General features: G+C 37.1%; 1 protein-coding gene across 2 annotated transcripts in view; it reads right to left on the bottom strand.

Moving 5' to 3' along the window:
- Positions 1-80: 80 nt before the first annotated feature.
- The window catches only part of SECISBP2L (SECIS binding protein 2 like), a 28,798-nt gene continuing 12,414 nt past the window's right edge, over positions 81-16,464 (bottom strand). For both annotated transcript variants that reach the window (XM_032123397.1, XM_032123398.1), the window contains exons 7-18: positions 15,993-16,108; positions 14,055-14,186; positions 13,431-13,514; positions 12,445-12,612; positions 12,153-12,294; positions 10,373-10,542; positions 9,156-9,288; positions 8,008-8,170; positions 7,084-7,304; positions 6,289-6,443; positions 5,589-5,808; positions 81-4,626 (exon numbers count right to left, since the gene is read on the bottom strand). In XM_032123397.1, coding sequence (XP_031979288.1) covers positions 3,953-4,626; positions 5,589-5,808; positions 6,289-6,443; positions 7,084-7,304; positions 8,008-8,170; positions 9,156-9,288; positions 10,373-10,542; positions 12,153-12,294; positions 12,445-12,612; positions 13,431-13,514; positions 14,055-14,186; positions 15,993-16,108 — 2,378 coding nt within the window. In that variant the 3' untranslated portion in view covers positions 81-3,952. The remainder of the gene's footprint in view (positions 4,627-5,588; positions 5,809-6,288; positions 6,444-7,083; positions 7,305-8,007; positions 8,171-9,155; positions 9,289-10,372; positions 10,543-12,152; positions 12,295-12,444; positions 12,613-13,430; positions 13,515-14,054; positions 14,187-15,992; positions 16,109-16,464) is intronic.

A 16,464-nucleotide genomic window follows, 5' to 3' on the forward strand; every position in this document is an offset into this window, starting at 1 on the left:
ACCTGCAGCGCCAGGGCAGCCCCTGCAAACCAGCTCAGGATCAAAGAGTCGTGAACAAACGCAGCACTGTAAAAAAGCCATAAATTTCTACAATCATTTTTATTAGTCATGGAAGAATCCCCACTAGTATTTACATAGTGCAAAAAAGCTGTTATTACTCCAAAAAGTACGGTAGACAGAACAGTTATCCTTCATACAGCAAAAAAGAAATGGAACAAACCCCTTCATATTGTATTTTATAATAGTTTTTCTACTGCTTTAACCTAAAGATTACCATAAATTTTAAGACATTAAAGATTAAACAGCTTTCCTTATTAGAATCTATTTAAAAAGTAAATTATATGAACTATCTATGAACATTTAGAAGGTGGGCTGTGCCAACTGGGTTTCTACTTTCAGCATTACCATTCATTGGTGAGGAAGTTTTGGGTTAGACATTCTCATGTTTCCTTGTGTGTGGCAGGGCGAGTAGAAACCCCCCATTCCTGGTTTTCTATGGCTTGTTTCTGGTGGGTTTTGTTCTGTTAACAAATTGCCACATCTAATTTTTAAATGGCTGACACTGAAATCAACAGTTTCATTAGTTGGCACAACTTCACAAGAAATACTTAATGACAGTTTCAGCAACAGCAGCTTTTCAAACAATAATACTTTTTTACATACATATTTAAAGTAACATTATTAAAATTTAAGCTTGTATTAAAGAACTGGACAGAACCACATTGTGTAAGCTCCCACCCACCCATAAAGACACCTCAGCTTTACCAGAAGAACACCAACAAGTGCATTACTGAACAATTTTCTATAATGAATTTTTAAAACACAGGTCAATACCCTCTGTCACTGTTTAGCTCCAATCCTACAACAGCCTGCACACAACTTAAGCAGATAAAGAGGCCACCAGTTTAAGCCAGTGGCACTAACACTCCAAAGTATGTGTGAGCAGGATCAGGGCCTTAGCCTTAATCAGACATTGCTACTTGGTCCAACTAAGGACAGAAGTTCTTCAGAATTTTTCCCTTTTACAGATTTGTAATCCATGTTTTATTATTGACAGAGATACTTACGAGTATTTATATAAATAGGTTGTATACATAGCCACCTCTATCAGTTTTAAAAGATCCCTACCCCTACCACAGATACATTATTTTTGATTTTACCAGATAAAGTAAGTGGTGAAATAATTTCTATAAACAATGCCTTAAGAAAAGTAGATTTGTTTCCCGAATAATTATTTTCACAACAAAAATATCTATACACCTATTAACTACAGAAACATCTTTTCATGGGGACAGTAGCAACCTGTATAAACTGCACACTTTTACACTGAAATAGAAATTCAACTACTTTTAAAAAAAACCACGGTATTGTAGAACATTTGTATGCTTTCTTCTTAAATTCTGTTGATAATAGAACCAAAATTACCACAGTGAGATACTCTCCTTCAAGTGCTTCAAGTGGCAAGGAACTTCCCTAATTTCACATGCAAATGGACCACTCCCAAAGGAATTGCAATTTCATTCTTACAGTTATTGCTCATTCCCAGTTTATCAAAAAGGAAGCACTAAACCCAGTTTTCTTTACTCAGTTTCAGTTTGCTCCCCCCTAAGGGTGATCTGCCACATTTTAAAAAGAGACTAGTTCCTTATTTGCTGGCAAATTGAGAGATAATTATAAGTGCTGTATCACTTTCAAGAACTCTATTAAACTTGTAGCAAAATTGCAGTTAAATAGTGGGCTGAATATTACAAGACTTCTTTGATATAAATGTCAGAAAATTTTAAAATGACAGTCCAAGTTCAGAAAAGACATATAAAAAGATGCGCCTTTGATGTTAATACTTCAAGATCAAAAGTTATTTGAATCACTGGCACTGAAAAAGCAAAAGGAGAAACTACAAACACCTTTGTTTTCTGATGTTCTGGCGAAGTTTTGCCCTCAGTGTATGCACTGATCTCACCTGTGCTGAGATGTGCTTACACATCCAAGGGCGAGTTTTGCTTGTCAGCAGTTCAAACACCTGTCATGTCCTAAAGCAAAAACTCTTAAAACATACAGACAGTAGAAATCTGCCACAGGGACAGTAAAAGGTTTAACATTCAGGAGGCATCATTCCTTAGTCTCTGTGTTCCTATGAAACGCCTGTTCTAACACCTAGGAAGATTACATTAAGGAGCTAAGAACGTGACAGAACAGCCAGTTGTCGTAGCAGCTCTCTACACTGCTTATCTACATAGCATTTGCTATGCCTAAGCTATCAAAGCATTATTTACATAATACACAGTTTCTATTATTCTCATTAGCATCCAAAAACCCAGGGCTAGATGACTTCTAAACCTGGAGTCTTGTTTTCCCAGTGCAACTTAAAACGCCAGCATCACTACTACTATAAACATTGGTCCCACGTTCCTAAGTGTGGACTTAACACCCAACTCAACCAACTTCAGTTTCCTGTGGTTTTCAGCCTACCCAGAGGCTTTTCATGCACTTTGATACAAGTGATCAGGAAAAATGAAGAGAAATTAAAAGAAACATACGTTTGCTATGAAAGTGTTATTCACGTGAGTTACTCTTTGGCTACTCTTGTAGTGAAGCTCCTGCTGCTGGCAGTTTCAGTACATCCCTTGCCAATACCAAAGATGGAAAACAGACTCCTGACGTGCAAGGTTTAGCCACACACTCTGTCCTCGGTCTGAAACAAATCCATCATCAGTTAATGCATTTCACTTCAGTATTCGGAACAGAACATGGAGCAATTCTCTAGCAACAGGGATGTTTCAGGGAGGGCATGTTTTTGTTTCTTTTACCTCTACACCACTGAAATACTTCCCCAAACTATAGGGCACTTCCTCCTTTCCTGGAATAACTACTTTCTTTTCTATCTAGAGGTCAACTCCTAAAGCATTTACAACTGCAAGAAGAGACAAAGAGGTCACATTTTCAGCAGGAGTTGATAAGATACATCCTGGCCAGGATCACAGCATGCAGGTGAATGCAGAGAGAGCCACCACATCATTCACACTTGCTGTTAAAGGATTATTCCTGCTTTTTGCAGTGTTATGCAGAATACAATATGCAAAACAGCATTCCTGAGGTAAGTGACAGGAGAGAGAGGAAGTCATCAGTTTACTAAAAGCCCTGAATAGGGATTATGGTTAATGAGTCACTTAGTGTGGTTTGGCAGACAGCAACTGCAGAGAGAATGGGGAATTTTTGTTTTCTTTCCTGGCTTTTTTTTTTTTAATGCAGTATTTCTACCTTGTAAAGAAAACCTGCAAAACATTAATTATATCCCTCTGGTTTAAAGTTTTTCTGGAATCAAAGTTATTATAGCTTATTGTAACTATCTCAGCTATCAGCAGCTTTTTAATGACGCATTCACCGACATCAACTAAAAAGCTGCATCTATTTTAGCATAAGAATCACACACAATTTCTCTACCATTTAATTCTCATTAAGATTGCAAATGGCTTTTTCTAGCTTTTCTTGAAAGAGGATCAAAAGTTTCCTTTTATTTCTAGATAGAACTAGAAAGTCATGGCCAAATACACTGACAGGCCTGGTATAACCATACGACCAACATGAACTGTTGGTAATTTGTCAGTGTTACTACCTGTTTGAAAATAAGCTAAAGAATCACAACTCAAAAGAATTTTGCTTAAAACTGGTCAGTTACATCATGTTTCCTTTTACAAAGGATCAAATGAATGCATACTGACAAATTTTCCACACAGGTTCTAATCTGGGAAATCAATACTGATTAAGAGCTAAGCTAGTTTTAAAATCAAAAAAGTAACAGACAGCTACAAAAATATTGTTGTGAATTAAATACACGTATTAAATGTTTAACAGTGCAAAATGTTGAGATGAAGCATATGGAATAATGGCTGCAACCTTTACAACAGTTAGTTTTAATATAATTTCTAAAAAGTTCCTGAGTTCCTGCTTATTTTTACGGCATATAGATGGAATCTGTGTGCTCTTTATTTAGAGAACTGCAGATGGTGGGTTTATGTTGAGTGTTACTTGCGTGCTTATCATTTGTCCATTCCTCCCCATCAGTGACGGGATCTGCCTGCTCTGAAGTCTCTATTTCTTCATCTTCACTTTGCTCTGCATTGTCTTCTTCAGCACCACTAAGGGTCTTCCCAAGCTGCAGCGTCTCCATAGTTCTCTGGGTCTCTGAAACCCAAGATTCAATTCTGCTATTAAGCTGAACTTCTACAGAAATTGGTTCATGGGCATAATCCTCATCATCGTCATCTTCCTCTTCTTCCTCCTCTTCCAGCATCCCTGGCACAAGAGTACTGGTGGTACTGGTCATGGAGGAATTCAAAAGATCTCGGCAGCTGCCATCCAGGGATCCTGTTTCTGTACTCTGCTGTGAGGCCCATTCCAGATTGTCATCTGGTTTCACCTCATCCTTGTCACCCGGGGTGGATTTTCCGTGATTTGTTGCTGAGGTAGTGCCAGTTGCAGCCAGAGGTGGTTGTTTATTAAGAGTGGTTTTTTCCATTTGGCCATGACCAGCTTTTTCTGGTACTGTAGCCTTGCACACGGATTCTCTCTCATTTTCAGAGGTCTCTAACCCATCAGATGTTTCCACCATATTTCTCCAGTTTGTTTCTACAAATTTTGAAAGAAATTTAAGTAGGAAACTTTAATTCCATGTATATAAAAATTTTTATTCTGAGCATGCAATAACAGCCTAAGCAGCAATATCAGCTAATAACTGGAATATTATTCTATGCTTTCTAGAAAAACTTCCACGAGAAAAAAGAGGAAGAAGGAAAGAGGAGAGACAACAGAAAGAGCTGTGAATAACTTTGGGTTTTTACAGTACCCTAAAGCAGACATTACAAAGTTGAAAGTTTGTGCAACTTAGTTTCCTGTGTAAACACCAAATGTAGCACTAAGTGTAGTCAAAGAGGTTACTCTCAAGTATAAATTAAAAGGAGAAAATTGTCACCATCTTAAGTCATTCGTTTAGGGGCTTCTTAAAAAATATTTAATACCTGAAATGAATTCAAGATACCACAAAAGAATTCACTCCAAAGATAGCATTCTCTTTAATGCACTCTCAGACTAAAAAAAAAGTCTTTCTTAGAATACTTCTAACAAGTATTCTCCCTTTCATATTCCTTTTCATCTGGGTTTAAGCAACTGGATAAATGAACTCGCCTTCTGCTCACAGTAGAATCATTCACTGCCATCTCAAGTTTAAAAATTTAAGCTACATGTCCTATATCTTCAGAGACCTCAAATTTTAGTTCCTGCTCTGTCATCAGTTCTTCCTTAGTTACATAATCAATTCTGTGCTATCAGGTTTTTAACAGTTCAATAGAACTGGAGAAGCCACCTCCGCTGATGTTAGACACCTATAACACTTCTGAGGATCAGAAATTATTATTTTCTATATAGTTCAGAGGAAAAAATTACTTATGAAATTAACTGAAGACTAAACCAATTTTTTCTTATCCCTGAATATTGCAGAATACTCTGAATTAGGAAGGATTGCATTTTTAGCAATTTCACAACAAACAGCATTTGGAAAACTCCAGCTTCTATTTAAGCTTTAACCTACTTACCATATTCTTTCTCATTGACCTCAGATATGGGTTCAGAAATAACACTACAGAATGAGATAGCACTTGCTGCAGAAGGGTTACGAGAATGACCCATGTGATGCGGGGCCTTCTTGACATTCTTCAAGGCTTCTTCTGCCTGTTCCTGCTCCATTGCAGCCACCATGTCTCTGTAGGCTTTCCTGGCCTCTTCAGTCAGGGATACCAGCTTATTAAACAGATCCTAAGTACAAAGGCAGTTTTATCAGCAGCAATTCTTCCTAACAGTTTTCACTTTAGATTACTCCATTCAGCCCAAGGTAGACCACATGAGCCTCAAGATTAACACCAAATACCTCAACTTCAACTAAGAGTTAGTTATTCTCTGTATTAAATAATACAAACACCACTCCATGTTTATGCAACTTTGAGGAGATGGATATACTTTAAGATGCTGTTTTTCTTATATTCTTAAACCTTCCAGAGAATTTCAGATTACACTTTAAGTCTGTTTGAAAGCTGCAATGAGATGTTGTGCCCGAAGTGTTTCACCACATCCTCTCAGTACCACAAAAACTGAATTTCAAAGAAAAGACACCGTAACATAGGTGAGTGCACGGCTATTATCAAAGGTGTATTAGGTGTGCTCTCAATGCCAAATAATTCTCTACTACAAGGAACATAATTGTTTACTCCAGCCATTTATGTGACTGGAATTACTCACCTCAGCACCTGAGTAGTTGAAGATACCCACAACACTAACAGGAACCAGCTTGTTCACACAGCGGCCAAGAGCCTTGCGGCCAAGAGCAAACACAAATGGAATTTCTTGTTCCCGTGCCATGGCTATTACATTATAGAGAGCCTCATCTAGTCCACCTTGAAGAAAATTTTAAATAGATACCTAGTCAGTTGAAGTCATCATATGGCATGATACAACTCTCTAACCCACTTTAACTGCAATTAGTCAGTAAAACTTCAATACACACATCAGCAGCTCCTATGTCCCAGAGGATAACACTCAATACATTTCAAGTATAGTGAGTACAGATGAAGGTGATATTCTGTATTCTCTATTAGTCCTGCACACAAACCAGAGTCTCACAGGTCTTTTCTTAAGCAGAGCTTTGCTATTCTCCTATCTCAGGAAGCCTCTGCTTATACTTCTGGTTGTGGCAAAATGTGTTGGTTGGCTAACTAACCAATTCACATTCCTCTTAAGGAATCTTCCTCAAAAGCATCCAGAGCTCAGGACTATGCAAGGTGTATTGAACACAAATGAAGTAACACACACAGTAGACTTAAATTCTTCAATATCTATTTTTCTTTAAGCTTTTCACCCCTCATGAACAAGTTTCTTCCAGAGTGGAGTAGAAAAGAATAAATGTGGAATGGCAATTAACCCGGTTGGAGTCTGGGAGTGTTACATCATGCATAGTAACAAATGCTTCTAACCTTCATAATTAACACAAGAAAACTGAAAAGAGCTAAGTGCACCACTTGCTTTAATCATTTATACCTTTTGACTGAATTTTTTCACAGTTGGGGGATATGATGACACACTTGATCTTGTTTAGTTTCATGTGCTTTGTAACCTCACGCAACCCCATAACGAGTCTTCTCCTTGCTTTAGCTTTCGTGGGATCCTTTTGGTAAATCCGCTCCTGGAAGCTGACAAGCTCTTGCAATAGGAGAGTCACACACTCATCTATTTCTTTACTTAGAACTTGGTTACAGTATCTGTCAATTCAAAACAACATTCACAAGTGTCAGCACTGCTACTTCACAAATATTAGCATAAGCAAGGTTTCACCGAGCTTTTTTGCAAATGAAAATAATTCTACTTCCTCAGAACGGTTATTTAACTTCTACTAAAGTCATTAAAAGGATTTAGAAATCAGACTGCAAAACTAAGTTAAAACTACATCCTTAAAACATTTGTATTTGTAGTAATATCCCTTATCTCAAGAAGCCAATCAAAAATAATATTAAAAATACAAACAAATACTGCAATAAGTGCCTCAAACAATTTTTCTTTTCCTTAATTTAGTACATTATAAAGATACATCAATAAAAAAGCCCTAACACATTAAGAGGTACTATTACAGTATTTTAAGCATTCCTGAGTATTCCTTCCTTTCCCATTCAAAGCATACATAGCGTTCCTTTAAAAAATATTTTTGAGAGAATACTCCCACCTTGCTTATTTGCTGTGGCAACCAAAGAAAGTCTCAAGTGAGTGTGTGTACATACCTGCACACATTTGTGTAAAAACACAAGCAACCCATTTAGGGGGGGGAAAAAAACTTGCAGAACCTTCTATTTCTGAAAGGGAAGCTTATGTTCATTAAGCTCTTAAGTCTACTAAATCTACCCACACTTAAAACACAAGGATGACTGAAGTGCAAGCCTTGAATTTACAGTAATAATGCAAAACTCTTACTCTCTGAATCTCTTGCTGTGAATTTTGGTTATTGCAGAAGATGCCATTGGACTGCCTATTCCAGAACTAGCAGGTGAACCCTGTGACACTGGGGTCATGCAGTATGGAGAATTCTGACTTGCTGGAGAAAGTGAAGTATCACTAGGCATACTCAGACCAGTTTCTGAAAGGCAATTTTTAAACATTATAAAATACAAATACAATTTTTATAAAAGAGGAACAGAATCACACTTCTTGTGTTACTCCCTTACTTTATCCAAATTACATTTTCAAAACACTAAGCATTACTCTTCCCTCCCCTTCTGGAGGGGCAAGGGAAGGGGGAGAAAAAACTGAACACACATGCACCACTCAGCATGGACTGGATAAATAAACAATATTTGAATATTCATTAAAAAAATATCTTGAGGTTAATTTAGGAAATTAATAAAACAGAAGGAAAAAAATCCATCTAAATGTTATTACTCCTTCCAATAATTACTTAATATTTATACATAAAAATATTCAACTAAATTATTCCTAGAATATCTAGGATTTTCCCGCTTTAGTCAGGTCACTCAGAAGAAACAGTTATGAAGCAGTACATCTGGAAGCCTGACAGACACCTCCTTCCCCCACTCCCACTGCCCAAAACATGCTGAAGATGCTGAAAATTCTCCGGAGTTTCTCAGTTGCTCAGGGCTGCTGCTGCAAATTGACAGTCCAGACACTGCAGTTGATTGACACGGTCAACAAACTGGAAAACCCTATTTACAGTTTGCAACTTCCATATCTGGAAAACTTTCAGTATGTTCATCATTAAAAAGTACAGTGATCAACGTGGCACAGTTGACAACAGGTCACGTTTTGCTTGCTTATCAAAAATACTATCAACTCTGACATGTTGGGAAATCCACTTGAGGTGATAACTAAAATGCTGTATGGAGATCAAGTACTGAGAACCCACAGTGTTCTGAGCCTTCCACAACTGAGGGACAGACAAGGCATTTTAGAAGAGGGTTTCAGTTGCTAGTATTAACTAAAGTTAAAAAGAGCTAAAAGATAACATCACTAAGTTGTGTGGCATAGAAAGAGAAAGACAAAACACTAAAATAAGCAGATCAGCACAGCTGAGTGGGAGTGATGGGAGTCTAGAGATAGAGACCAACCTTCCTGAGAGGCCAGCTCCTGAGACTGGTCAGCAGTCAAGGTTAAATGAGCCTCTTTCTGTTCATCAGAACCCAGAAGGCTGTGGTCAGCTGATAAACGGCCTTTCTTCTCTTCTCTCTCTTTCAAAATAATCTGGAAACAAAACCAAGAGCTGTCAGCGTCTGAAAATTATGAAGATACCTGTAAAGAAAAACATCCCTTTCACTGAACATAACACAAAGTTAAGTGACTTGTTTTGAACCTTCCTACTCATGCCAGGATAGAAACTCTTGAAATAATTTCAGTTTCCTCTTTGATCACAGAGGATATTTCACTGCAGCATTTTACAGATACTCACATATCTGTGCATAAATAGTACTTGCAATAGTTCAAGTACTTCCACAGCTTCTTTAATGATACATAACATTCACTTATTAACAATTCCTCATCCCTATGCCTGTAAAAAAAATACCTTATGCAGGCATACTAGTCATCTTTGTAAAGCACCTCAATAAAGACAATCCTTTTATAAAAGAAAGGAAAGTGCAAAGGTAAGTAGCCATGGATATACTGGTACTACTATCATGTTTAATAGCAACAACATAAAAGCATTGACAACAAACAGTTTAGAAAACTTTTTTGAACAGGTGAATTCCTCTAACTCAGACACAGGCAGGTCAGAAAAAGGCTTTCACATATGCATTTTTAGGGCTCACTTTTTAAAATTTTACCTTCTGATCTCCATATATTTTCTATTCCTTCTGCACATAACTAATTCACAACTGCATGAACATAGATATATACAAGCAATTATTTGTAAATTTACTCAATGAAAAATTGTGGGTTTGCTTCAAGTTCTATACCCATCGCTATAAAAAGGAGTAGGAAAAATTAAGGTTAGCATACTACATTGCACTACAGACTAGGAATCAGCCACATGAAAAAAACTGTGGAAGTTTTCCCATGTTTCCCTGTGCCTATAGTTACAAAAAGAAAACACACTTGCAATCTCTGTCGAGATACATTTTTATTACCTTCAACTAATTACAGGGATATAAAAGTTATGTTACATGTCTAGCTCTAAAGGACAGGACATCAGTTTAGCAGGAACTGGAGGCAAGAGCTCCTAACTCCCTTGCTCTAGGCTCACTGGAACTAGTCCTCAACTAAGAACATACCAGTTTTTATTTCTGAAGTATGAGTGTGGGTCAAAACACTCCAACGTTGGCACATTTACCTTTTTAAGTGCTGTAGGGCGTTTCAGTTTTGCAATCTCTCTCTCTTTTCCTCTTTTCACTTTTGGGGCAGTCGAATCCAAAGGATTAAGGCAACCCATAGATGGCTGTCCCTTTGTTAAGGACTTTCTGCTGGCAGATTCTTTGGTATGAAAGGGAGCAGCACTGCCAACTAAATACAAGATAGATATTTGTTTTACCAAAAGGCACATCAGCTTTATTTCAACACTGTTTTCAGAATTTCCACTGATGAATTCTCTAAGTACATTTTCCTTCCTTGGAAAAAAAGCAGTTCATAATGACAGGAAAATTACATCATCAGATATTGTTGCTTCCAGATGGTTTTAAGCCTTCTTCAACTCAGCCTCATGTTTTAGGAAGCTATGGATTCCTGGAATTATTTTAATAAATGGTAAGGGGTCTCTCTCAAATGACCACATGTAGCTTTACTAGTTAAGATGATTATGGTAAGATAAATCACAAATATTTATCCAAACATTGATTTCCAGTTGTTAAAGACTTGAACAGTTGACAAGACAAAACAGATGAGAGAGTGCAACATGTAGTTAAGGGGATCTTTTGCCAGAAAGAATAAAATAAGTGCTGTCTCCAATGGAAATGCCAACAGTTCTTTGCTGAGCTTTGTTTGATATAACCTCGCCAACTTGAATTAATGTTTGAACACTGCTGAAACTCAAAGCAGGTAAAAGAACCAACACACCAGAAGGAAAATGGTAACTATGTGCACAGTGATGGACTCCAGGCTACCTACAAGTGCTTAGGAATGAGACTGGGGTTATAATAAGTAATTACAAAAATGTCAATTCTGTATTTGGCAGCAAGTATTAAAAAAGCTAATTTAATGTTGTGTTGATAAAGACACAGCAAAAAAAAAAAAAAAAGCAGAATTAAGCCATTGTATACAGTCATGATGGAACTATAACCTAATATTCTGTGTATGTCTGATCGTATTTTTAAAATGATACAGCAGAACTACACAAAGGTTCAAAAAAAAGCAATATGGATTCCCAGAAAAGATAATTCCAGAATTAAATAACTAAATAGACTAGGACTCTTCAGAGTCCTGACAGACATCTAAAAATCAGAGGAGGAAAGAAGGGAATGATTGCTCAGTCTTTGTAATACAAAGGCTGTGAAAGCTAACAAAATTACATCCTGGAGCACAAAAAACACCAATACTGACCTCCACCCCAAAAAAACACAGCAGAAAGAAAAGTTCCTTCACACAGGATGTAATAAGGTTAGAATTCACTGCCACTGGACATTATGGATGATAAAAGCATAAGATAGAAACAATGGACAGTTTAAGAAATAAATTTGGTTTGAGAAAGGAGACCCTGAACCATAATCAGCAGAAATGGGAAGAATATCCTAGGGAGATATCCCTCCATATCATAGTCATAGGTATCCTCTCTTTCAAAGAGCATTTTATAATATCATTAGTAGATGCTCTTTTCACATATTCATTTCAGCACTGAATTACTCTCAGGAGACAAATCCTGAGTTTTGAATACCAGGTCTTTTAAAAGACATTTGGCCTCAGCTCTATATGGATTTTCACCACTGCACACTGCAGCTCAGAGGATGATTGCACAGGAAATTTATTCAGAAATGCCTTAAAAATAATCTTTCCAGGTTTTTATCATGCTTATATTCAAAAGCTAAAGCTAGACAGAAAGAAAAACACTTAAGATGCTCAGATCAATCACATTCATGTTGGCACAACAGGTATTTAGCCATTGCCAGGCAGATTAGAAATACCTGTGTATGAGAGAGGCCTGGTGTTGGTGATCTGACGAGCTTTCATTGCTTGCTGCTGCTTTTCAAGAGCTGCTAACATGTCACCCAAATCTAACTGAACAGGGGTCTTGCTCTTCTTTCCAGCTGCTTTTGATAAAGCCTCCTACAACAGGAACATCACATACAATAAATACAAAGAAATGGTGCCTGCAACGTTCTTTACAAAGAGATTACTGCTATTAGAGAGTAAGAGGAGCATCAGTAACTGATACTCCTCTTGACCAAGTGCTGGGGTGGGCAGGGTGCTACACACTTGAAGTTTTTTCTGTTCCATGCTTATCTCTGAATACTCTTGAGCTGTTGCAAGTGCTGCAGCCAAGGCCTTCTTCTTCTGACTTTTAGCACGCTTTGGTACAGAGGTTGTAATGGGAATTGGAGTTTGGACTATGTTGATTGGAGAATTCTCTGGTAAGTCATCCAACTAGAATTTTAAACAAAATGCAAAAAAAACCCCACAATTAAAAGACCTTTCTCTCCAGAATAGGTGGCACTTCAGAAATCAAATCACCCAAGGCTCTGATTACCAGTATGACATCCTAATTAACTACAGCTAGATGACATAGCAAGTTGATAAAACTAGGAACCTAGATTTCATTTTTGTATGGGAAAGCTATTCTATTTAGTTCCAATTATGGGTTCAGAAGGTTTTCCAGTCTGATTGCTAAATAAAGAATTTCCCCCCTCCCCAAGATTTCACTTAGGACTTGACTTTCCTGGAAAGCAGCCAAATAGATCAAGCATTCTATATGCAGGGTTCTGCAACAAAATATTTAAGTAGATCACTTACTAAAAAAAGTACCTTTCCAACAACTGCTTCCACAGCCTTAGAGCAGATGCAGTTATTTGAAATGAAACTACACAAACTGTAATTATTTTGAAAAACTGACACCATTACTACATATTTGCAGATTTAACAATTTCAAGAGATGTCTGCATGAAAGCATTGTGATGCAGCAGTCCCTTCCAACTTGGGACAGTCTGTGACACTGAGTGCCTGTAACATGTATCTTACAACCTTCTTAGCGAGAAAAATCCTGAAGTTTTTGGGTTTTTTAAGATGGGTTCCCTGCATCACTTATTTTAACTGGCATTTCTTTAGCATCCAAGGCTGGTAACAATAACACCCCAAGATCATCACAATTACTGCAATGTAATTCTTGTAGCAGAGATTCATTAAAAAATTACACAAACTGAATAGTCTCAAAAGAGAATGCTTTGCAAAACAAAATGACTACTTACTACTTTGGGTGAAATCTTTTGCTGGATGCTAGTACTTTTGCTGCTTCCATTATCACTATTTAGCTCTGGAAATTCATCTTCATCCTAAACAATGCAGAAATTAAGAGTAAAAAGAATGGAACCAAAGTCACCTGAGAAGCATCAGTGAAACTGCTCGAGGCAGAAAACCAAACTGAATCCCTAAGTCCTACATAAGCTAGAAGGGATTAAGCAACACTAATAGAAAATAATGAAAAATGAGGAAAGCATTTCTGTATCCAGACAGTATTTTTTTCTTAAAGAAAATTTTTCTTTTTTTACACACACACAAAAAAAATCCTATTACAATTAGAGGGGCTAAACCAGAGAACACACTAATTTCCATTCACAAGTGAACAGAAAAAGTTACTTGAAGGCTGCTTATTTAAATTGCCCATCACAGATAGTTCTAAATTACTGCAATTTCCACAACACCCAAATACAGGTCTCTTTCTGTACACAATGAGAGGATGATCTAATAAATTAGTGACCTCAACTGTACACCTCTTGGAGCCAGATGTTCTGTAACTTCCCATTGAGAACATCACTTATTCCACACACAACTTGCATTGCTACAATGTGGAAACAGTTTTCATAGGACAGTACCTCAAAATACAGAGGTTCAGGACTCTGCTCCACTCTGCTCGCCTGGCTTGTAGCTAAAGGTTTTTCATGTCGTTTCTGCAAACTCTGCCGCCTTTCTGAAGATGTGCTGTGATCTCTGCATCTGAATCCAGACTGAAAATAACAAATGCAATTGGTATTTCATAATTTCAATTTTTCAGTATGTGTATGTGCATGCACATAAAGCTTTCTCATGTCTGCTAATTAGCAACTAGGTACAGTTTTTAGAGAATAAATTGTGCTTTGGTGGTTTTAATTTTTGGGGGGGGGGCCCTTTCTGGTGGGTTTTTTCATTGTCTTTTTTTTAAAGCCTGCACAAACATTCTACAGACAGCACCAGATTATTCCTCCCCCTCAAGCCAATTCATCTTTAAATTTGTAACTTAAATAAAAAGGTTTCTTTCGGCCAAACACAAAGAAACTCAGGAGCTGCTGGTGACTCTAACAGACCTGAGGAACTGTCTGCAACCACGATCACTCCAAAGAACTTTCTCCCACTACATAATTATTCTGCTTGCAATATATACTGCCCTTTCAACACATTTTTTATGATAATGCACATACACAGAGATCTCTAAAGGCCAGAGACAGCAGCATAGTGGTAATAAGCATTCTTCTGCTTATTATGTAACAGGTTGGTGGAAACCCATGTGCAAGACTGGTTGGCAAAAACCAATGCATGACTTGAATTTCACATTTATCCTTATCTATTTCTCAAGAAATTTGCCTACAGACTTCATACCAATTTAATTTAAACAGAAAATAGCTTCTAGGACAATTCTGCCTTGAGGTACTGTGAATATGGCTGAGGCAACCTCACTTAAAACTCTTTGTGCCAGCTTTGTTTCTAAATATCTAAAAAAACTGCCAGATTTAGAGTCTAAACTGTGACTGGATGAAAAAGTCTGGTTCTTCCTACTCTCCCAATGCCATAAACTAACAATAGTGGCTTCCAAAGCCTCTGATTTGACAACAGGTTATAAAAAGATTCAGAACTGCTACACAGCCAGATACAAGCATCCACAAACTTCTTTATATAATAAACCCACAGTTACCAAACAGGAAGATTCAAGACAATTTAACAATTCCATCTAAAAACCTAAACAGGCCAAGCTGGCTCACATATGTTTGCACAAACAGGCACACTTATAATGAAGTCCCCACTTGGAGCTCAGCTTTCTTGTCTGCAGTAACAGAGCTCAAGCAAAACCTATGTTTAAACAAAGGCAAATGTTTCAGCCTACTTTACACCCCTCTGGACCACCTGCCCTAATAAAATCTCTCAAAATTAGGAAGACCACCTTCTTCCTCCTCACATACTAATTACAGAAATCCTGTCCCACTTGAAAGAAGTTTTGCAGAAAGATATTCAAACTTTAGCATGAAAGAATTTAATTAAGAAATAATAAAAATGCTAAAAAAATGGTATGCTAATGCAAATTTTTAAAAGAAAGTTTTGAAGACAACAGGAGTGACAACACAAGATTCTAGTTTACCACCACATCAGAATCTCTTTAGAAAGTTTGAGGATTTTTTTTTTCTCCTGAAGCGTGAATGGGTCAAAAACTGAACTAACTTTTCTACACCCATGCTGCCTTCATTTCACAGGTTACTTTATATATGCAATGTTCTTCCTAGGTAGATACATATAAAGAACAGGCTATAGGCAGAAGACTGTCAAGGACATTCGATTTTTTATATATATATATATATATATATATATATACACACACACACACAATAGATACATAGCTCAAAGAACATACCAGTTAGAAATGTGCAACTAGACTAAGGTTGAGTTTCTATACTGTTTTCATTAAATATTTTTTGCATGTTTATTTCATAATTCCTTTCCAAGTCCTTATTTTCACATATTACAAAACCCCCCAATACTTCAGTTTAGAATCATTGACAACATACCTGTGGATTATTTCTTTGCTCAGCTTGTCTTCCACCTCTAGAAAAGGTCTGAGTTTTTTCAATCCAAGGCTTTTTTTGAGTCGCTTGGGAATTTACATTAGCCCAACTTATACCAGCTGAAAGAGAAGTGCCATCTATGAAAAACTGGATTAGCATCCAGAATATATCACAATGATTCATATGCCACCAGAGCCAGGAACACAATTCTGATACAAATAAAGTTCTTGGAGAAAGTCTAATTCTCCTGTGACAACATTTACTTCTGCAGCTATTTTCAGATGTTGGCAGAGTCACCTTTATGGAACATTCAAGCTGCCAACAATTGATCACCACAAAGCAGTAAGAAAGGAAATCTCAGGTTCACATCCATACCAATTTCAGTTCAGTCATAAACAGCAGTCCCTGGCATTACCTGCTACTACCAGACTAATCAAACTATTTGCTCATGGTCTATTTAAAGCTCTTAAAAAGT

The sequence above is a fragment of the Corvus moneduloides genome, chromosome 13, assembly GCF_009650955.1.
Source record: "Corvus moneduloides isolate bCorMon1 chromosome 13, bCorMon1.pri, whole genome shotgun sequence".
Taxonomy (NCBI): Eukaryota; Metazoa; Chordata; class Aves; order Passeriformes; family Corvidae; genus Corvus; species Corvus moneduloides.